Source organism: Tympanuchus pallidicinctus, unplaced genomic scaffold (genome assembly GCF_026119805.1).
Source record: "Tympanuchus pallidicinctus isolate F22 unplaced genomic scaffold, pur_lepc_1.0 scaffold1, whole genome shotgun sequence".
Taxonomy (NCBI): Eukaryota; Metazoa; Chordata; class Aves; order Galliformes; family Phasianidae; genus Tympanuchus; species Tympanuchus pallidicinctus.
In genome coordinates this window covers 9,542,380-9,564,838 of record NW_026294618.1, presented here as the reverse complement: position 1 = coordinate 9,564,838, position 22,459 = coordinate 9,542,380, and the positions used below count along the sequence as shown (strand labels likewise).

At 43.3% G+C, this 22,459-nt stretch overlaps 1 protein-coding gene and 2 long non-coding RNA genes across 6 annotated transcripts in view; 1 reads left to right on the top strand and 2 right to left on the bottom strand.

Moving 5' to 3' along the window:
• Positions 1–12,705, bottom strand: LAPTM4A (lysosomal protein transmembrane 4 alpha). The gene is made up of 7 exons (XM_052688955.1): positions 12,518–12,705; positions 6,285–6,405; positions 4,050–4,126; positions 3,842–3,964; positions 2,241–2,336; positions 1,271–1,369; positions 1–777 (listed from the first exon to the last, which is right to left on the bottom strand). The coding sequence occupies exons 1-7, from the start codon at positions 12,614–12,616 to the stop codon at positions 703–705; spliced, it is 690 nt and encodes a 229-aa protein (XP_052544915.1). The 5' UTR covers positions 12,617–12,705; the 3' UTR covers positions 1–702.
• Positions 12,706–12,769: 64 nt separating this feature from the next.
• Positions 12,770–16,624, top strand: LOC128083661 (uncharacterized). 2 transcript variants are annotated; one of them, XR_008208142.1, is made up of 2 exons: positions 12,770–13,185; positions 14,155–16,624. It is a non-coding gene; the product is annotated as an uncharacterized LOC128083661 (long non-coding RNA). The 2 variants fall into 2 exon arrangements; XR_008208143.1 differs by having other exon boundaries at positions 13,991–16,624.
• LOC128083667 (uncharacterized) overlaps positions 14,046–22,459 on the bottom strand; it is a 27,141-nt gene continuing 18,727 nt past the window's right edge. For 2 of the 3 annotated variants that reach the window (XR_008208146.1, XR_008208145.1), the window contains exon 3: positions 14,046–14,579. This is a non-coding gene — a long non-coding RNA (uncharacterized LOC128083667). Of the gene's footprint in view, positions 14,580–16,090; positions 16,152–22,459 lie in introns of all 3 variants that reach the window. The other variant, XR_008208147.1, reaches the window with a different exon arrangement.

The window sequence follows — 22,459 nt, the reverse complement described above, 5'->3', positions numbered from 1 at the left end:
TACTGGTAAACATTTCATAAAAGATTTATTTAAGTATCATTTATCACAAAGATGAAAATACGTATAAGATTAGGAGCATGCAACCATCATCTACGTTTCTATTTATTCCCTTGCATTGACAGCACATTGTAATACAAGTCCTGTGCCAACCTCGCTTCTTCCTGAAAATACTATGTTTCAGGACATAGGATAAAACAAAAAAACCCACAGTAAGGTAACATATGAGAAAAGTGCAAAGTAAAAAAAAAATTCATGTATATACCACATTCAAACCCCTTCCCCTCCAAAAACCAAATAAAGGCAAACTGTCATCCTGCTGCACAGATTGTCTTTATGATCTACTTTACAAAAAATGAATATAAATTAAGGGCACAGTCCTGCAGACACTTATGTTTGTAGCTAACTTGAATCACAGATGGGCTCAGGTATGGTATTAGGAAAAGCCACTGGTTAGTCACACGCAGAAGTTCCTGCAGTAGAAGGCCCTAAGGCAATAAAATGTTTAAAAGCATTAAGGAGAACAAAAATTAAAGCAAACAAAATCACTCCCAGATGAGTTTTGCTTAGTAAGTTTCTATCAAACATTTTAAAACAGTTTGCTCCTAAAGTCCTGAATATTTCTATTACTTAAGCAGTTTTGCAAGATTGAAAGACAAAACCCCCAAGGAGCTGGTACAGGTGTGAACGACCATCCAGGGTGCTTCAGGCAGGGATGTAGGGAGGTGGAGGCTCCTTCTCAGGCATCTTCACTGCCATTTCGTAAGTTGGCAGAACGTACTGAAGAGAAAACATGTTGAAGAGATTAATGCAGAAGGCTGAGGGTGCAAAAAGCCCAGAGTGAAAGTATCTACACGCGCCCACTGCAATTTAATTCTCTGTTGCAGGCTGATGTAGGAACCTAGCGATGCTTCCAATGAGCTGACACGAGTGACAAAGTGAAAGATGGTGCACAAGCAGTTCACTGCTGCGCTCCCCAAGGCCAGTAGTTCCACCCCACTGCCTCTTGGTTTTGCAAGCAGCAAGAAGGCTTTGATAGGTGCAGTCAGAAAGCTTCCCTCAATTACAAGAAAGCCCACCAGATTCCTCCCTGTAAAGCCCTCCTGTTTACGTGCTGTGAGAACGCAATGCCAATCTACCTTAAACAAGTTAAAGCAGCTGATGTTAATCCTCCCATTCTTTGTTCAGAAATCCAGACAAGACATGTAAACATGAATGCTGTGCTTTTCTATTCCAAAGTTAATTTCTGATTCCCTTCACAAAGAGGCTTTACCTGTGGAGGTGCTTCAAAAGCAGGGTACACTGCTATCTCTGGCAAATTTCTGTTGCTGATGTATTTATAGCAGTTCCATACACAGTTGATTAGATACGCCTGAAAGAGGAAAGATTTCTCTTTTTAAAGACCTCATATATATTAGCTGATTCAGAAACTAGATGCTAGATAACTTCTGTGTGACAAAAAGGAGCAATGTTCATCGACATACAGATACACACACGAGGGATGCTGCTTATTAGCAGGTTTAGTCCTGTAGCCTTGCTACCACAGTGATTCAGGACAGGATGAGCCCCACAGATCTTTGCAAAGGAATTCACAATCTAGCCACTTCATCTGCGTGCCTCAGAACTGCTAGTCTAACTGATCCCTAACTGACTTATGCTTCTGTGCATCTCAGTCCAAACTTGCTTGCAGGAGGAGGACAGGCCAACAGCACAATTCCACTTACCCTAATTCATGTTATTATTTGTATAACCACATGCAGAAGAGAGAACGAAGCCTGAGGCACTAAGGACAGGACAGCACAGCAGAGCAGCCTGATGTTAAGCTAACATCAGCTGCTGCAGAAAGACACACCGTCATGCTCTGATGACTGTACTTCATTTTTATGATTAATCTTTATACTCCTCGCACCCTGTTTATTATGATTAAGATTTTCAAAGTTTTATTTAAGTAACTTGCATGCCACAATTCAATATAGATAAGCTTAGGAAAAAAAAAAAAAAAAAGTATCTGGAGTCTTTGTGCTTTCCTGCTCCCTATTAAGGTGCAAACATGCCCCACTGCAGGCAGCACAAATTCATGGGAGACAACAGTACACCACATGCATGACTGGAGTTGTGTCACAACTGAACATCCTAACAGGTCAGCAATTGCACTCCAAGTTAATTCAGTATGTCTGTATCTACTGATAGCATGTGAACAAAGCAACTCATTAAATGGTCACAAGTTTAAAATTGTGACTTACCTTTAAAATGATAAATAAAGCGAAGAACACCAGAACAATAAACAGAAGACAGCTGGAATCCAGTGAAAGAAGATCATCTTTGTAAGGGAAATCCGGCTAGTTAAAAATAAATAGGGGGGGTAGAGAGAAATGGAGGAGATGAGCACAAACAGTACATTTATAAATATCAGACACCCACATTCCACCAAGCCCTGCCTAAATTATCCTCTCAGAAACAATGAGAAATTTACTCTCCTTTGCTCCTTCTTTACCCTCTCGCAAAGCAGAGCTTTTATCCTGCTTCTGTCCTGCAAAAATGAGTCAGTGCAAAAGAGAGCTGTAAGGAAGCAGTGTACTTTCTGTCATTTTCTCTGTCTTATACTAGGACAGACGTCCATGAAATTTCCTTCTGAGCAACTGCAGCACAGCATTCGTACAGGTCCTTTACTTGAGAGGCCTTTATTGACTTAGTACTAATAACCTCTTATCAGTCCAACCAGTTATGTTATGTCTGCAAAGCAGAAAGCAAGAAGAGTTGACTCCAAACTTAGAAGAGGAGCCAAAACACAGCAAGGAGCTGCTGCAAATTTCACTCTCTTCTCCCCTGACCACACTAACAGGGCTTCTCCTCAGTGTTCATTTTTAAACATCTGCTTGCACAGATCTACACACCAGCCAGAAATAAGCTTGTGACCCAACTCAATTGCTGGTATATCCAACACACTGCATCTTTTCACAGTTAAACATAGGCAGCATTAATGAACATTCTGCTGCTGTTTCCTCAAAGTCTTGCTGAAAAATGAGAATAATACAGGATGTTAAAAAAAAAAAAAAAAAAAAGGAACCCTCAGAACCTCAGGTTCCATCCTATGATGCTGTAGACTCTGCATCCAGCAGTCTTGCCGTATACTGACTCTTACCCTTCCCTCTCACCCCAACCAAATAAGAGTTGATGTTTTTATTCTGCAGTAACAAATGTACCGCAGAACCACATTATTCAGCTTGCAAAATCTTTGTGTCAAGAGTAAATTAAGCACAAAGAGTTTAAACCAACATCTTCCCTCACAGATACTTCTCTCCTCCCCTTAGGTTTCCATTTAGGGAGAAGTTACACCATCAGTCCTTCCACTTCTGATAAGATCTCATGCTCACAACCACCTTGTCATCCCCTATGGCTGCTGCAGTCCAAGTTACTCTTTTTTAAGCAGCTACAAGGTCACAGAATTGTTTGAGTTGGAAGGGAGCTCTCAAGGCAATCTAGCCCAACTGCCCTGCAATGATCAGGGACACCTATGGCTCCATCAGTGCTCACAGCCCTGCCCAGCCTGAGTGTCTCCAGAGATGGGGCCTCCACCTGTGCCAGTGCTTCACCACCCTGACTTAAGAAAACTACATCTCCCCTCCTTTAGTTTGAAATCACTTTCCTTTGCCCTACCACAACAGACACTGTTAAAAAAGCCATCTCCTTTCTTACAGCTCCCCTTTAGATAAGGGAAGGTAACTATCAGGTCCCCCCAGAGCCTTTTTCCTCTGTGGAAAATAATTCAAGTTCTTGTAGCACTTATCAAACCAAAGTTCAACTTCAGATGAGAAATACTAACGCGAGCTGGACAAACACTTACCAACTGATCCAAGTAATCCTTGATTCTTGGCAAATAGGTTAAAGAACTGATTGCAACCAGACAACTGACCACAAAGTCAAAGAGTTGGTAACAGAAAAACGGGATCAGCCAGCCTACACGGTGCTGGAAAAGAAAAAAGCCATCTGTAAGATATTCAGTTAAATGTTCAAATAGCAACTTTAAAGATACCGACTGTGAGTATACTTACAGCAATTGCACCATAGACCATCATTGCACTGATTGTGAACATGAGGAGGGAGATAGCAAAGAGAACGCAGGCATTTTCTGCATTAAAAGAAAAAACAATTTAGAGTCAATCATTACTTCACGTTAGCACACTGACTGGTACATAAAACAGTTGAGAGGGAAATCATGGTTATCTACGCAAACTGGAAGCTGCAGATTTGAGTAACTCAGTTCTTGAGCCAAACCTTTTCCTTTTAGTAGAGAAAACCAGCTGGAAAAAAAAAAAAAAGGCTTTACCTTAATCAAAAGCCTTCATAAAGCTCAGGCACACCAACTAGAAGCCTGACATCGTATAATTGTAACGCAGCGTAACAATGCTTATTTGCAGTATGTCAGTGCCCAAAGTATGCGGGTGATTAATTTTACTACTGGAAAGACTTCAAGTGAAGTCAGCACAACGCCAACCTTTCTGCTTAAAGTGCTTGGGTTATATAATTTGGTCATTGGCAGCAGGAACTGCACTGCTGCTTAAGTACCAGTAAGGAAAACAGGAAATCTCTGTGTGGAAGGTATCCTATTATTTGGGAGAAAAAGCAGCTGAACAGAAGCCAAATGGTAGCAGAATCCAGGACGCCCATGGAAGCTGAATGATAAAGATCCCCCCTGAGCAACATGGTTAGTGATGACAGAAGCACAGCTGCTTTCCACCAGTTAGATTATATTCACTGTCCTACAGCAAGCACGGTTGTATTTTTAAACACAGAGAAAGAAACCAGCTCGAGCCTATAGATGTTGTAAGCTCCTGATTTTAGCAAAGCTGAAGCCAAACTCCCGTGGTTCAACATGCTTGAAAAGAAATTATCTGCAACTGATGTGAAAATTATACCACATTCGCATACCTAACTCATTATGAGATAATAACTACACACACAGATGGCATCGAGAAGGCCCTCCTGAAATGCACTGTCTTCATCAGAAATTGTGAATGATAAACAAGTGTTAAACTCATACTGACAAATCCTTAGAACGGAATTCACACCACAGAATTTTGATCGTGCAAGAGGGTGAAGCCCCTTTGTAGCCACGAAACCTCGTTTGCTCCTTGCTCCTGCTCCCATTTAACTACTAACATACGTGAGTTATGGCTACAGATGAGAAGCCAGGTCACAAACAACTCAGCTTCAAGCTGCACGTTAGGAAACACTGCTTCTCTGCAAGAGTGGTCAGGCAGTGCAATGGGCTGCCCAGGGAGGTGGTGGAGTCACCGACCCTGCAGGTGCCCAAGGAACATCTGGCGTTGTGATGAGGGCCGTGGTTTAATGAGAGCTATTGGTGATGGCTGCACTGGCTGATCCCGGGGATCTTTTCCAACCTGGGTGATTCTGTGACTGTATGATAACTCACAAAGACTGAACTGGAACTCTCCAAATCCAGACTTGTGCTGTACTATTCATCTTCACTCCATACCAGATCTTGCTAAATTTCAGTATAACAGAAGACCTGACACATTAGAAGTGCCACTCAACATATTCCTGCACACTTACAACAAACCCAGAATTTAGCAAGCACGTACACGAGATTACATGTCACACTGGAGCTAAGAAACTTGGTCACTGAAGATGAGAGTTTGACACCAATTCCCTTTGTGAGCATCATACAGTTCATCTGTAACAACAAGCCAAAAACTAGGTTTAATTTTGCTCTTTCTGTTCTATGCTTTCTGTTGTTTGGTTTCTCTCAAAATTTGATGTACAGAATAAATACTTCCCTGACATACTTCATAGTCTGATTTTCTCTCTTAGAAAGATACTGTGCTTTTCTTTCAGTAGACTTCCAAGCCTGTAGACTGTAGAGCTCTTTCCTTACATTCAGGAAGATCAACACAAATTCCAAGAGCTTCCTAAAAATAAGCTCTATTTCTGTTTTACTGACCCAGCAAGGACAACAAATGTTCACAGAGAAAGCAAAGTACTGATGTTCTACATGTACTGAGTGTTGAAAAAGGCCAGGAAACCTTTAGAAATCCTGCTGTTCAACAGGATTGGGACTACCATGAAGTAAAAATAATATTCCACTAACCTTTTCACATGTACAGCAGATCTGAATTACTAATAATTCAAAAGACACTCAAAAACAAACAAACAAACAAGGAAATCATTTTTAAAAGCTGCATGCCTTCATGATACACCATTGCAAGGCAAGTACACTATGACACTGCATTTTTGTGTTTAATTGCATGGAAGAGCTATGCACCTACCAGCCATCCTCTCAGAAGCATAGTAGTTTCCAATGACTTCATACTGGATATTAACAGTTGGCACTACGTTTGGATGAGTCACTTCTACAGTCAACAAGATGCCCATCAGCAAGTTCACCACCTGAAAAAGATCACAGTTTCCTGGGTAAGTTACTGTAACAGCTCTGATCATCTTAACACCAGTAAGCTTTTCACTTCAGTGAGAAGCAGGCTCTCTGCTTTGCCTATTGTGAAAATGCAGGAGGGGAACACAGGACAACTTAAGATCAAATTGCAAGCTAATTTAGTTAAAGCCATGCCCAAAAAAAATGCACTGGATTAGCTTTAATGAATTCAAAACTAACTAACTTTGCAGATGAAGAGGATGGAAGAGCTTGCAGTCATTCAAACGACACAGATACTAATTGATCAAGGCAGATCTGTGAACTGGAAATAGTTAAAAGAGGCAGGAATGAAAGATTGCACTGAGGGACACAACGAAGCACATTTGGAAGAGATTTTGCTTCCTACAACAACTTGAAAGGCAGAGGTAACTTAATACACAAATAAGGTACTGCATGCTACTCTTCCAAATGGTGCTAGGGTAAGGCAGTACAAATGGATGTGCAAAGGGGAAAATCCATGCTACAGCTCACATCCTCAGCTGCAGCTTGCTTCCAGCCCTTCCCATCCCTCCATGTTACCAACTTACAGAAGCTATGGAGAACTGGCTCTCTCCTACCTAGAACATTTATTAAAACCTCCTCAAGTCTTATCAGACAGGCTAAGCAAACAAATAGTGAAAGCTGAAGAAATCTTGCATAAAGGCTGAACTCCAAAATCCATAAGCATTCAGCACTTGGCTATGTGCTTACCAGTACTCCTCCTTACTGTCAAAGACTGCTCCTGCTCCCCTGTTTGGTACAAACCAGAAATGCTTTCAGTAAGGCTCAAAGAGTCAGAAGTAGATTAAAGCTCTGGAAAACTACCTTCACAGCATTTATAGGCTGGTCAGGATTTACAGGGCATAGTTTTGGTTCTTACTACCTGGAGAGATAGGCCAAAGAAAAAGGTTTCCTACTAGAAACCTTCGCAGCAGTATTTCCAAGCCGCAGCCATTTCAGTATTCAGCATCAGTATTCAGCACCAGCAGCAGGATCTCTTACAATTAGCCTCCAAAAGAGGCAAAGAGCAAGAAAAAAATAGAAAAGAAAACCCCACACAGTGCCCCGCAGTTTCTCCTAAGATTATTTGCCAGAGATTTCTTCTGTTATTGGCAGTGTTCCAAGAGCCTGCGATGGCAGCAACAGCAAATCCATGCACAATACAGAAGTTTCCTTACATTAAGTAAGGCAAACAGTTCGACAACATTTAAAAGGAGGTTTAGCTATTAAGGTTTAGAGATTAACACTTACACGAGAAGAACCTTTCAGTGAAAGGTGGCAGTTGTGTAAAGCACTGCCATGGCATCGTGCATTAGGAGAACTTACTAGGCACGCCAGGTTCTCCTTGGTATCCTTGCTTTTATGCCTTAGAAACAGCAGCTGGTAGGAACTGGCACTGAGTTTGCCCACCACTATCTTCACAATACACTGATGTTTCCCCTCACGAGTTTGCCCTGTAGGAGACCTACTGATCTGCCACTGGTTTAATGCTCTGACTTTGTTCCACCATCACTTGGAGGTACAGAACGTGATCTTCTCTCACCCTCATTTCCTCCTCCTCTATTCTGCCTTTCTGCTCTCAATGCTTTTTCAAGCTTTTTATTTCCTTCCTCTCTGTGAATGAATCAGAGGTATCAACCTATGTTTTGGAAAACAACTTCTTTGGCTGTATTTATCTTTATAAGCTCACATCAAGTCTGGATATCTGGTTGCTGAAACATTATTTTCTACTTCATAAAACACAATGAGACTTGTTCAGTCATAGCCCATTCACTTATGTTTATACACCATCACCATTTTAACTCGAATAGTGATTAAGTTCAGACTGAAATGACTTCATTGCTGAGTTTAACTGCTGCGATAGGCTATCTGCCTGCAGATAAGGGCCAAGCAGCACTTGCATTAACACAGAAGTGCAGAAGAAATTTTAGCTGTCAGTCCGGTCTTTAAAATTGAAAGCTTTAATGCCTTTCCATTGCACTCGTGCAGCCCTACAACTGCCACTGTTTCGGTTTTCTTTCTACCCACGGTCCTGATTTAGCATAACTAACTCTTAGTAACATCACCAGTTAAGTTCAGAGTATCAGAGCTCAGCCAGAAAGAGTGCAAGGAAAACGGATTGGCTTTTGAATGTCCCTGGTTTGCTATGTGAACAGTGTGGTTTGATCCTCCTCCCCCTCCAGCCTGGATCAGAGAGCAAAACCCAAACACCTCTGCTAATTAATACGGCAGGGCTTCCACTGCTCCACTGTTGCTCTACTTGAATCATACACAGCAGTGAGCAATTCATCATGTACAACATATGGATTTATATTAAGTTACAAACAACTCCAAATAAGGTATCCTTTCAAGCCCGAGCCTGCATTTTAGCTGCAGCCATTCCTCTTCCACACAAGCCTGATAACAGCAAAACCACAAGGCTCATTTCAGCTCCACAGTCAACGCAAACAACAGCCAGAGCTTGGATTGCAAGGCATCTTCCAAGTTTTAACAGAACCCACTCACCACAAATAACATTAGTAGCTGGCAATGTAATAAATGACTTTCTATTTCAACCAGGTAACAAACTGAGGTTGCACAAAGACATCTCCAGGGGTCCCTTTCAACCTCAACCATTCTGTGATTCCACACACAGAAACATCAGCTCCCTGTACGCTCAGAACTCCAGAGATTGAACTGTAATGAGCATTAGCTTTTTAATTACTGAGCTCTTATCTCCACTGTATATATTTAATGGCTAATCACGCACTGCTTTGCATCTCTGGAGGCCTAAACATGAAATATAGGTTTCCCCCAGCACTCTGAGCGCTTACAAGACTTAGAAACAATTCCTACTTGCAATCTGCTTACACGAGCAGGGAAATAAAGTGAAGCTGCCTTGCACAACTACACTTCCCCAGCTTTCTCTTCGTTTCCCAGTACTTTAACACATCCTTGAAGAAACAAAATGAGGTAGTTTCTTGGCAGTGCTTTTCTGTGTGCCTGTGGGTTCTTCTGTGCGTTTTAGTCCTGCTTTTTTTTTTTTCCCCCCGATCTACTGAGAAAAGCATATTTTCAGAGTATTCCACAGCTTCCAGTACTATTATAATCCTTCACATTTGGAAGCTGCGCTCGGAGAAGAACCATCTCCAGAGATGCTCCTGATGCTCCTGTTATCCAGTAGCACTCGCATCATTTTGATTCCATCGCTGAAGTTTCATGCCAGAATGAAACAGCCGCTCCCTCCCAAACAATGCTGTTACTTTCAGGCTGTTTATTGAACTCTGATCCGATTTTGCCAATGCAGCGTTCATGTTTCCGGTCTCTGGAAAGCACTGTGCCTAATAAGAAAGTTTACAGGAAGAAAAAAAAAACTTCAAAGCCACATGTTTGCAATTACGAAGCTGGGAATAGGAGGTTTTCTTTCCTTCCTACGCAGGACAGCAGGGAGCATTATAGAATAAATCAAGCTAAACTAGTCCTGAAAATTAAGCATGGTCCTCTAGAAACGGTCTGAACTCAGTTTTCCACATAAACAGCTCATCTGTTTATCAGAAGCAGCAGCAGCAAACAGACTGCATGTGCTTAGAGCAGGCGGGTGTGTGACACGGCACCAAGAGCAGGCACTGGAGATAAGGCCGCTGCTCTCCACGGACTGACAGAAGTACACCTTCAGGACAGTAACACGTAGCTGCTTTAATGAGGAGGTGAGTTCATCTGATACGAGATTTTAAAGTATTCGTATAAGCAAAAAATCAGATAAAATGCCTGAAGTGTTACATAAGAACAACGCATATGTACTGAAAGGCCCAACCGCTTATCTTACTAAAACATCTGGAGGAGATTGCTACAGGACTCCATTTTATGGTTGCTATCAAATTCCTCCAGGGGTGCACAGCACGAGAGCAGTGTATCCACTGAATGCAGGCTGGCCAAGGCCTCAGCCACACCAACCTATGGCTGGACTGCATATTCTACCTGCCTCCTAAGAAACAGGACATTGAAGTTCCCCCTATCTGTCCCACCATAACTTACAAGCAGATCATTAAATTGATTTAGAAACATTTATCACCAGCTAGCATCTGAAAGATTGAAAGATTGAAATTATAAATAAATGGCTTACTAGTGAAAATGTCCAAACAGTCTGACGTGCCTTAACCCACTTATGCATTTGTTTCTTAAAGAAAAGTTTCTCAACAGAAAGATTAGTTTTATTTTCACTGTCTGAATTGTTATTAGATGTCAACACAGCTAAATAATGAAATATATTTTGATTTAAAGCATCAGGCAAGGCAAACCACCTAAGAATTCACGTTAAGATCTTATTTCAACTCAGACAGCTAACAGAACAGACAGTCAGCACCTTTTCTCAGCTGGCATCTCAGAGGAAACCAAAAGAAACATTTTCAAAGGATTTGGTAGGTTTATAACAAAACACAGTAATCAAGCCCCTCAGTGGCACCCAGCTACCCAGAATTCAACTCTGTTTTTTCTTCTAATAGCCTGCAGTCACACAAGACCAGAGGACACTTTGTCACCACACCAAGGCCTTCCCAAGTCTATAAGCACTGCGGTATATCTTTAGATTTAGAGAGGAGGAAAAGGGGTTGCACCCATGAGCTAAGAATAAACAGCAGCTCAGAAACACAGGAAAAAAATGAGTGCTACCAGGCCTGGCGAAACAGAAAGCAGAACCATGTCCCTCTGACATCCTGGGTTTCTCAATATCCTGCTACCAGGAAGCAAAAGTGTGGAATGCAGTCAGGTACATTTGATTCATAACAACATGAACAACTCCTTACGAGCAAAGGCTTACACTTCTACTTGACACAGCAGATTGATCAACTTCCAGAAGTTTCACAGCGTTCCACAACAGGTTACATGTTCACTACTACAAAGGTCTTTGTTATTTTATATGGACTTCGTACGGATGTTAGAGTGAAATCAGTGCCAGATCATCTTCCCTGTTCTTTTTTGGAAAAATAATAATGCCCCTTTTTCTAGAGTTTTGCTGCATTTCTTACACCCTGCCCCACTTTCTCCAGTCATTCTATCATTTACCAGAACACTATTGCTGACAGTGGAAAAACAAAAAAAAGCAAAAAAGCCAGGCATCTCTCAATACTCATGAGAGACCATGAACTCACTAAACTTCAATCCCCACCATTTCTGCCTCTGCTGAATCAGTTTGTGTGCATGCCACGGCATAAGAACTCAGTTTTTCATTTTTACCATCAGGAAAAGGATAAAGGTGCACATAATTTGGTTACAGCTCTGGGAGAACAGAAAAGCTGTGATGCAACCTGTTTACATCATCCTCACATTTTCCCTGCCCACGGGGGTAAGAGGAAGGAAAGATGAGGAAAGAAACTGAATAAAAGGGAACTCTGCTCTGTGCCTTAACCCGTGGGTACTGTTCTCACGTTTTTACTTTTTTTCTTCCCCTCTTCAGTTCAAAACAGTCTTTAATCCCTCAGCTTCACCACTGCAGCTGTGCTGAGAGCTGAGGGCAAAGGACAGCCGAAGCTGCCCAACGTTCACACAGCACCTGCCTCTCAAAGGCTACACACCACTCGAAGGCACATCTCTTATCGCTTTATTCCCCACATGCCCCGAATTCCACCTTCCTCCAGCTCCCCCCGGCCAAGGACACGCTCAGCACTGACTGAAAAGCTGCTTCTAAGCCCCCAAGGAGGGAAAGAGGAACGCTAACAGCTCAGCTGCCACGGCCTTCAGTCTCGCCGCACTTTGTTTTCCTCACTACGGCGAGGGACGTCGAATGCTAGGCAACACCGGGAGGCCTGAATCACCTCGGGAAGCCCACGTTGCTTCTCCCACACGACACGCACACACGGGACAGCCGGCGCCCACACCGCGACCCCCACGCGACACCGCCCACCCCAACCGCACGCGGCGCCCCCCGCGCAGGGCGCATGCGCGCTGCCCACCCTTCGCCCACCACCGGGCAACGGCCGGAGCCCCGCGCACGCGCGCTGCGCTCAACCGGAACCATCGCCGCCGCCGCCGCCGCCGCCGCCGCCGCCGCCGCCGCCGCCGCCGCCGCCGCCCCCCCCGGCGCTTCCCCGGCCGCCCCCCGCGCCAGCTGCTCACCATGTACCAGGTTCCTAAAATGATGGTGCCGGTCCGCACATGGCAGCAACCACAACAACGAGTACTGTAAAAACGGTCGCGGCTCCGCTTGAACGTCATGCTGGCAGCTGCTCCGCCGCGCTCGCTCCGCCAGACGCCCTCCTCCGGACTCGCCTCTCGCTCTCTCCCAGCACTTCCCCTCAGCTGAGGGCCGTAAAACCCCCGCTCGCGCGTCACCGCCTCTCCGACCAATCGCGTGTCGACAGCGGGGGCGCTGAGGGGTGTGCCCGCGGGAGGGCCTACGCGTCGCCGCGGCAACAGCGGATTGGCGGCGCCGCGGACCAATCGCAGTGCCCCGAGTGCAACGCCCTGCCGTTCACCTGCGCGGCGGCGGGGTGGAGCTCACCTGAGGCGACGCGCGGTAGGGGCTGTCCGACGTCCGCCATCTTGGGGAGGAGCCGCCCGCCCCCACTCACCTCGGCCCGGAGGCAGCCTGGCATGGCGGCGGGCGTCGTGTTGTGTGGGGCTGGTGCCTGGGGTGCTTCCTCCTAAGGGCCAGTGGAGGCGGCCGTAAAACATTACGAAACCGATTTTGCAGACAGCCCTTTGTTACAGCCCTTTGAAAGGACAGCGAAGTCACTTCAGTGGACCTCGGAGCACCCAAATCCCACAGATTCCACTGAAATTCAGTTAGTACTTTGCGATTCGCTTAAACCTTTGGCTGTTCTTCCAGAGAGAATCCTCGTTATTAATGTCGTGCGTTACATGGTGAGAGGATGCGCGAGCAAAGTGCGAACAGAAGAGGTTCACACATGCTTAAATTCTGTATGAGTTCCACGTCCTGTGTGGTGACAACACTGCTAGTCCCACTGAAAGCTGCAGGTGCTATTAAGCACTGATTAGAAGTAATGTATATAGATCCTGAGTGCTGCTTTTGTATGTGTGAGAGATAAGGAGTGCTCCTGTTCCCGTAAGAGGAGCACCCGTAACCTTCCCCCGACCCGAGCACAGCCCTGCGTTTGCAGACCTGCTGTGTTGATACAGAAACGTGCATGGTTTATTTTAACCTTACTGCAGCTGCAAGTGTTTCCTTCTTGGCTGTATACAACTGTTTGGAGACACTCACAGAACTTAAATATTTGCTGTGTGTATATACACCGAGAGGTACCTTATCTGTCAGTATGGTGGTTCGCTCTGAACAATGAGAAATTAACAAGGGTGACTAGTTCTCCCGTTGATGCATTCCAGATCCTACAATTAACACCTTTTATTGTTTGAGCTACTTAGTCTATTTTTAAACATGAACTGTTGCTGAGTTGTTTGAAATGATTTACTTAAAGGCTTTAAAACTGACCTTTTTTATTTTAAATCCCCCATGTTCCATAATCGACGTTTTTCTTCCTTAGGGCATATTTCATTTTTGAATAAACATGTTGTAAGTGCTGCTAAGACTGCTGTAATGATCCTGTTATAAACTATTGTTTGTTTCTTCAGTGCTCCTAATGTTCCCTGTTCACAGATGCTTAATTATCAACAGACTAATTTAATGTAACTAAACCAGACCGATTTTAATCAATATAAATGTAAGTATGTAAATAAATATAAAAAGAATGTGCATTTTTTTGAATCAGTCACCTAAAATGTCTGTTTTCTCACAGATGGCATATTGGGAAGCCTGAGCCAACTGTTTCTGCAGCATTCAGAACTGAACTGATTCCATCGTTCCTGCAGAGCAAAGAGGCTCTCCCTCCTGTAGGTCTCTCCATGTGCAAGAGAGGAATTCAGAGGACTAGAGTGGGTCAGAAGAGTTTCTTGCTTGAGTTAGGTCATCCACTTAGAAGCACTAGATCCCACTCACAATTTAAAGAAATGTGGTTTGTGAGGGCAAGTTCTTGAATGAAGATCTTCCACAGCTGGAAACTTTGCTTTTGCTAGTCTTGCTGGCAGCTCTCATGTCAGGCTCAGATCTTCAGAGCTATTTTCATGAGATGAAAGAAATCTTAATTAAGTGTTCGTATCTTTGTTAGCCAGACTCGGAATGAGAACTGATGCATTTCCCATGAGCTTCACTGCTTGTTATACCCTGCAGACAACAAAGATACTGAGAAGAATAATGTGAATGTCATTTAACATCCCAAAGCGGTTTTCTACAACTGGATAGGTTGATGTGGAACTATTGAGTGGGGAAAAAAAATATATCTCTCTACTGTCTCTTTCTCTCATTAAAAAAAAAAAAAAAAAAAAGAAAGAAAGAAAGAAAGAAAGAAAGAGAGAAAAGGAAAAAAAAAGAAATAAAAGAGCATTTAGAGAATGATTGCAGTGTTTCCTGTAAAATGGAGAAGAGAGCATAGTTCAATAACTTCAGCCCTGCGAAAGATACCAGTTCCTCCATGCCACTGGCACACCTCAGGGAAGACAATTCCTTCTCTTTAAGCATTAATTCTCCTCTTTTGCTAGTGCTAGAGAAGATTTGTGAGGCTAAATATAGTAATAATTCTGAAGGATTCAACTCAGCTTGCAGTCATGACAGCCAGAGCAAACTACCAAGAGAGATAGAATGAACTGTTCTTCCCAAATAGCAAAAAGACCTTGGCAGTCTGGGAGCAGATCGTCCGCTTCTTACAACAGTAAGAGTAGAAGGTCCTAGACATACCAACTAGTGATAAGCAGCTGCAAAAGGATTCCAGATCCCTTACAAGCACAGCACTTAACTCTTCCATCCATACATACTGAGAGGGAAGGAGTTTGGAGATGGTGGTGTTCCTTATTACCCAGGCTGGTGAAGTGTTTCAAAATCTACGTCTAGACAGAAAATTTTAATTCTGTCTTGAGAGTGCATGTCAGTGTTTTACCAAACATAAAGTATTATTTTTGAATTATCATATTCATATAGTTCTGTTTGAATATAATCATACTCAAAAATAACGTAATAGCAGAATAGCTAGGGTCATGTAAATAAGATAGATACCAGGTTGCATTCTCCTTCCTGCTCCTCCATGATTCATTTTCATAAAAAAAAAAAAAGAGTCCAATGCCTGTAAGACACCAAACAGTACAGCATGAAGGCTGTTCTATGCAGATTTTTGAGATTCCATTTTATTCCATCTTTTGTTCCATTCTCAATCTATCCGTGGCTAAAATATGTATGGAGTTATACTGTAGCCATTAATTCTTGACTGTGTGCACTGAGTTATTATTAGGTTGCATATGAAAAATGAGGCGCTGTTCTCCTTCAGCATTTTCTGTGCATGTTTGAATAAGGGAAAAGCTGCACACCATGGCCTGATAATCTTGTGTAGTCCGTGAGCATGGTTCATACTGCTTTATAAAGAAAACGCTGTGCTGTATGGGGCTGGGGAAACTGAGGAACAGTGAGATCAAGTGATGTCACCACAAAGGCTGGTGAAAGTGATAGGAGCAATTCTCCTGTCCTGTGGATGTGAAAATACCTGGGCCGAGAGCACGGATTGGATTGATGATAAGAGGGGATTGGAGTAAAAGCAAAGCGTTAACATGAGGAAACAAACAAACAAAAAAAAAAAAACCCACTAAAATATGCTAGGTGGGAGAAAAGCTTTCCTGTTCGTGACTCACAGTGAAGTCCTACATATCCTGAACTACCAAATCTTACCACCCTTCTTCTCCAAAATGGATCCTGCTAGAAGAAAACAGACGAATCCAAGCATTCAGTGATTTCTTGTGTAAGAGAGAAGAATGTATCACAATGAGTTTTGTGGTTACTGGATTTTACTTTATTGAATTAAACAACATCAATTTGGATCTCTAAAGTAATGCTCCAATCATCTTTCCTTTTTGTTTCAGTTGATTGCTGTTAACAATATGAATTATCTGTTACTACAGATACATTCCAAACCTTTTAACTTGTAACAGATGGTTCAGAAAGTCAGGGCTAGAAAAGCAGCTAAAATATGACACCATGATGTAACACTTTTGTTAACACAAGACTGTTTCTGGGTTACTTGTACTCTCATGCTCTCTTAATATCAATAACTGAAAAAAAGTTCCCATATTCATTTGCGGAATCAAAGTTTGCTAACCCAGAAAAGCTATACTTCATTTAAATCAGCCTTCATACAGCTGAGGAGAAATAAAAATGTCTGAAAATAACCTACAGCATTTTCCTCGATCTAGGCTGATACTTGCAAGTTCAGATATCTCAGTGGTTTCACATGTCAAGAAATGAGCACTGGCTCCCTCTGCAAATGAGGCACATCCTTTACCTACTAGCAGACCCCTTCTCCCAGCCCTGAGCCCAGCCATGCCTCTCTCTGAGTGCTGGAAGTACGGAGAGGTGCCTAGAAATCTGAATGCTGTCTGCTCACAGAAGGAGGAAGCTTCACCTGGTGATTTTGTTGTTTTTTTAACATTGCCTCTCTGAATCGATTTGCAGTTTGGGACTCTGGGAAAGAGTTCCTGAAGGAGTGGAGTGGCAGGCAGCTAATGCACTCAGAAGTGCCCGATGAGGGTCTTTGTGTCTCTGTGGCTTACAGTGCCAAAGGACAGTAGTGCACATGTGCAGAAATCAAAGTTTGACGTAAGTTCATGAAGTTTCTAGTAGCTTTTTAATGGGACAATCCAAGGGTCAGTTACTGTCACAGCCACATTTTCCTGAGGAGACACGGGGAGTTTATTTCGGAGCTCAATGGCACTGCAGTGACCTTCAGCAGGGGAGGACGCTTCCAACACAGATAGGAACATCTGCAGAGCAGAACGTCAGGAGTGGCACATGCTGAAAAGTTCTATTTACCTTGAAAAGACCTCTGAGTCCAAGTCTGAGTGTGATAGTCTGAGTACTACCACAGAAGGACAAGACTTCCCATATCTCATCTTTATATACCGTAACTTAAAAAGGCCCCTCTCCTCACAAAGAGTTTTTTTGGTATTATACAGCAGGCTTTTCTTGTTAGCATAGCAAATAAATTATTTTCTGCCAAGGAATTAACATGTCTACCTGATACTCAGCTCATGCAGATGTGTCAGCTGTGCTTCTGATATGCAGATTGGGTGGTGGGCGGAACCTTGATAATTATAGATAACTACAATTATCAATTACAGACAATTATGCCACAGCGGTTGCCCCACTTAACCCTGACAGTGTTACACCATGGTTTGAGTGTAAAGCAGAGCTTTAGAATCTGTGTCTGCAGCCTGCCTGCGAGTAAACACAGCTTTGTAGGTCAGAAGTTCATCACATCAACCACAGCTTCATGCTTGAGATACCGTCTCATGGCCTCATCATTAGGGATATAGCCAACCTCTCATCTTCAAAAGGCTTCCCACAAGAAAGAGTATCATTGCAAAAATAGAGCAGACCGAGTTTAAGGGAAAGTTGAAACTTAAAGCAGCGTGTATCATCATTTGCAGCTGCTGCCATAACAGTTAATTGTATGCTCCTAACCAGATTGTAGATGTTCTCCCTGCCACACATCACCACTTCCCACGCTGCGGCTGCCCCAGAGGCCACATTCCTGGTTGCTGGGCCACCTGCAGGTGCAGGGAGAGCACCTGGCTGTTAGTGCAGCTTGTGCCACTCAAGCAACAGATAAATCACTCAGGGAGCAGGCAGAGGGAGCCAGCTGGTTCTGGCCTGTGAACCAGGGTACCATTGTAGTCCAACCAGCAATTAGACTACAGTAGGTTAATGAAGGACCAAAGAGGCTACTCTAGATTTACATCTCTAGGAGAGAGGTTATCTGGAGGATATAAAAACATGCAGCTACAGTACAACCAATGCTAGAACTTGTTAGAGGGATGTTTAAGATCAGACAGAGCCTACAAGGAGTAGAGTATCAACCTCATTTGTCTAATGCCCCAAGAGCCAGAAGCAGCATAGCAGGCAGATGATTTGAGCAGGGTGATAATGCTCACAGGAGAGAAGGCAAGAGCTATCTAAAAGCATAAAACCAGCAGTAGCCTGAGCACACAGTGATGAAAGGAAAGGGAATTTTGTAAGGGACTCTGAGATCTGCTTTTCAAAGGCGCTGGCCATCTGCAAAGGCCATTTGTTACACTGAGCGATGGTTTCACAGCCCTTGAGGATGAGGAAGTGAAAGAATGGAAGTTAGCAGCAGCTGCTGAGAGTGTTTTGTGCTTTGTTTTGTTTAAAATTTGGCCTTCTTACTGAGGAACCAGGCTCTGAGCACACTTTCTTCAAAACTCTGGGCCAGCCCTGGGAACCCCTGAAGCAGCAGTGCTGGAGCTTGTGGCACAGAAATGGTGCAGCCACATTAACCCAACATACTACTTCCTACTACTTGCAGCAATCATACTGATACAGCAGATGGATTGCAAAAACAGTCTGTTCCAACTAAATTTATACAGAATTCAACTGTGCAAGTATTTAGGAAAGCTTATCATCAACTGTAGCTAGTTGTGTTTTCTTTGCTGTGCCACTGTCTATGTTAGAATTAAATAATGTAGTATTAAATAATGTTCTGATAGAAACTACTGAGCACTTCTTTATTACAGCAGTGGTTTCCCATCTGTGAAACAGCGGAGCCAGAAGAAAAATAAGAGTTCTGCCAATACCTCTGCTGTCAGTAAGAGCAGTATGAATGAAAAACAAGGCAATATAACTTGCTGCTTCTTGCCATCAGAATTGCAGTCATCTCATCAGCATTACGGGGCTTGACTGTTCTTTTATTCCATCAAGAGGAGAAAGTTAGACATATTCTTAAACATTAACAGGGTTAAGATGAAGTGTATCTTTTAAGAAACATTTACTATACCTCCTTAGAAGCTTGAAAATGAAATTCTTTTAGCAAAAGAGCACTTGCTCTTACACACACAAACTAATTAAGTAGAATTGCCCACGAGCGCTGTGGCCTTTGGGTAAAAGTTTTGATTTTTTCTATTATAAAAACAACGAACACGAGAAATAGTTGAAATACTACAGCATGTTGAAAAGAAAACACAGTTACAGTGGTATCAAAGAGGAAAAAAAAAAAAAAAGAAGTCTGGAATCTACCAATATTGTAAGTGTCTGTCTTTTTTTTTCTTTCTGATGACACAGTTATCCTCAATGCTATGCAGAGACCTTGGGCAACATCCTGGCTTCACTTAGGTCAACGAATGTTTTCCATTGGCTTCAGAGTTAGAACTTCACTCATTATCTACACACTCATTAACACATCTTTTAAATCCTTGAACTTGCTATTCTTGTTCCTCTGGTGAGGCCGTGCATTTTCTTGTTCCAATACACTTTCTTTCAACATAAAAGCCACTTGATCTCTTCATGCATAAATTGTCTGTATTTCCCCTGCACTAGCACACAAACATCAAGATGGGTAGAGTTTAGGCAGTGAGCTGCTAAATGGCATCAGCTAAGATGATCCCTCACCTGTCTGAAACAATCCCATACTGTGGAACTTCAGGTCACACTGAACAGCTGGCTGCCCCCCAGACAGCCGCAGCAGAAGAGAACTGTCCTTCTGCTTGTACTAGCTGAATTCCAAACACAAACACTGCTGTGATTAATTGCTTCTTGAAGGAAACAGCTGCTTTGATATCTAAGCAATGGATAAAGACTATGGGGTAAAAATTTGGAGCTGTGGGTAAAGCTCAGGCAAGCCAGCATCAGGGACGGGATGGCTGAGATGGCAGAAGCAGAGAGCTGTCTGGTACAGCAGGCAACCAGGAGTGCTGCTGCAGTTTAAAGTCATTAACATCATATGATTGTCCCATATTGAGATAGTAAGCTGAAGAATACAAGATGTAAGGGGTCCATAACATCACCTGGTTATGCTAACTCAAAAGAGGTTGCAAATAGCATCGCTTAGTTTAACCTTTTGCTAACTCAAGAGAAACTTATTGCTTAGTCTAACCGTTTGTCAGCCCAGGCATATTCTAAAAAGGGAGCCCTCTCTAGACAGTGGAAGAAGGGCCCCTAAGAGAGCAACGAAAAAAGGGAAGATAAGCAGAATAGGAAATTGCTGAGGCATGCAGGGCAAGAGAAGAGCCCAGAACTGGGACAAAGGTCGGAAGGACGTGGTGAGGCAGACAACTGACTTCATCCCAAACGACCACCAACCACCAAATGGGGAGGAAGACGTCGAGCCTTCATCCAATGGAAGCTACAGTGCATGCCCTGGGGAGAGGGGACAGTATGTAAATGAATTCCCGGAAAAGTAATGAATATGTCAATGAGTTTTGGGTAATACTACTGAATATGGACGGCTTGGCTAATGAATGTATCGAGACCTCACTCTCTGGTGTGCAAGCTAGGAGGAGCGATCCTCCTTGCACCCAGCGTGTGGCACAACGCTGAAATAAAGATGTATCTGCTCTTTTAACCTTCCGTGGGTTAGAGAGTTTGATTTCACAAATCAATATGAAATGAGCATCATCAGCCCAGTGCCTATGAATAAGTGAATTTTGAATTAGTTTAACATGCATTACTATCTGTTACCTTCCCACACAGTCTCCGAAGTGCAGAATAGAATGCTGAAGGAGATTTGGCAGTCACTGCCTCTCCTTCGAGGCAACACTTCTAAGATGGGTCATGCTGAGGCCCAGTCTTGGGACAGTCTGGCAGCTACTGCCAAAGCTGCAGCTCCTCTAGAGATGAAGGGCTTCAGCTTTCAGTGGTGTCAGCTTGCAATGACTTATAAATCACTGTACTCGCTTTTAGGATGCTCCTTCCTCCATACTATAAACCAGCCATTTCCAATCTGCAGCCCACAGGCAGCCTGGCCCAGCCCATTCTGCAGCATTACTTTTGGAGCAACTGCTGTAGATGTTGCCCATCCAAGCCAAAAGGTTGGACATCCATGCTATAAACACTCTGACAATGGTAAGTACACATACTGCAGTAAATATTAGAATGACATTTAAAAAAATTTCACAGAATCACAGAATCACCTGGGTTGGAAGGGACCTCAAGGATCATGTAGTTCCAACCCCCCTGCCTAGCAGGGCCACCAAACGTACACATTCAGATCAGGTTGCCCAGGACCCCGTCCAACCTGGCCTTGAACACGTCCAAGGACGGGGCATCCACAACCTCCCTGGGCAGCCCGTTCCAGGGCCTAACTACTCTCCTTGTAAAGAACTTCCCCCTAGCTTCCCTTTCATTCACAAATTAAGTTTATCTTGGAATAGTTCCATAACAAAATGATAAAAACTTCCAATCATCAAGTTATAAAAATGATTTCAGAAAATAACTTTAGTCTACTGTCAGTACAAGTGCAGCATGCTTTGGACACACAGGCTTTACACTTTAGCTCACCATGAAAATTTGGAAGTTGAAAGGGTTTATCGTGTCTTTCCAAATAACTTTAAAACCTCCTTGAGAGATTTTGCCTTGTGCATTGATATGGGGTGAAAAGTAGGAATACGTCAAAGGCAAAAGTCAGACTGTAGCAACCAACAAGGATTTGTAAAATGGAGAAGGGTTGGTAACATTCCTTGGTATTTTCCCTTTGTCTCTGAACAGTGCTTTCTTCTGCACATAACTAATCTGTCAATGGGTACATCTGCAAATGTGCTAGAGGACACCAGGCTGCATCTCCGTGGAACTGAGGTGGTAATCACGGTCAGTTACAACCCGACCATTTCTACAATGGCATGTGACAGTGTGACAGTGAAAAACTGAAAGGACTTAATGCCACCAGTAGAAACTCATTCAACAGTTTTTAATAAAGGGCAGCAATTTGTTATTAAACAATTATCTAATCCAGGGATCTAATCCAGGTTTATAAATATCTGAGGTGTGGGGGCCATAGTGGTGAGGCCAGTCTCTTTTCAGTGGTGAGTGGAGACAGGACAAGGGGAAACAGACATCAGTTGTGCATAGGAAGTTCTGCACGAATGTGCACAAGAACTTCTTTATGGTGAGGTGACGGAGCACTGGAACAGGCTGCCCAGGGAGGTGGTGGAGTCTCCTTCTCTGGAGATGTTCAAGACCTGCCTGGATGCCTACCTGTGCAACCTGGTGTAGGGAAC

Excerpts from the sequence above, each read along its gene's own strand:
- LAPTM4A (XM_052688955.1), bottom strand. The coding sequence starts at position 12,616 with ATGACGTTCAAGCGGAGCCGCGACCGTTTTTACAGTACTCGTTGTTGT. Across the intron at positions 3,965-4,049 it reads TGGTCTATGGTGCAATTGCT|CACCGTGTAGGCTGGCTGAT; the intron begins GTAAGTATACTC and ends TTTCTTTTCCAG. Across the intron at positions 778-1,270 it reads CTTTTGAAGCACCTCCACAG|TACGTTCTGCCAACTTACGA; the intron begins GTAAAGCCTCTT and ends TTTTCTCTTCAG.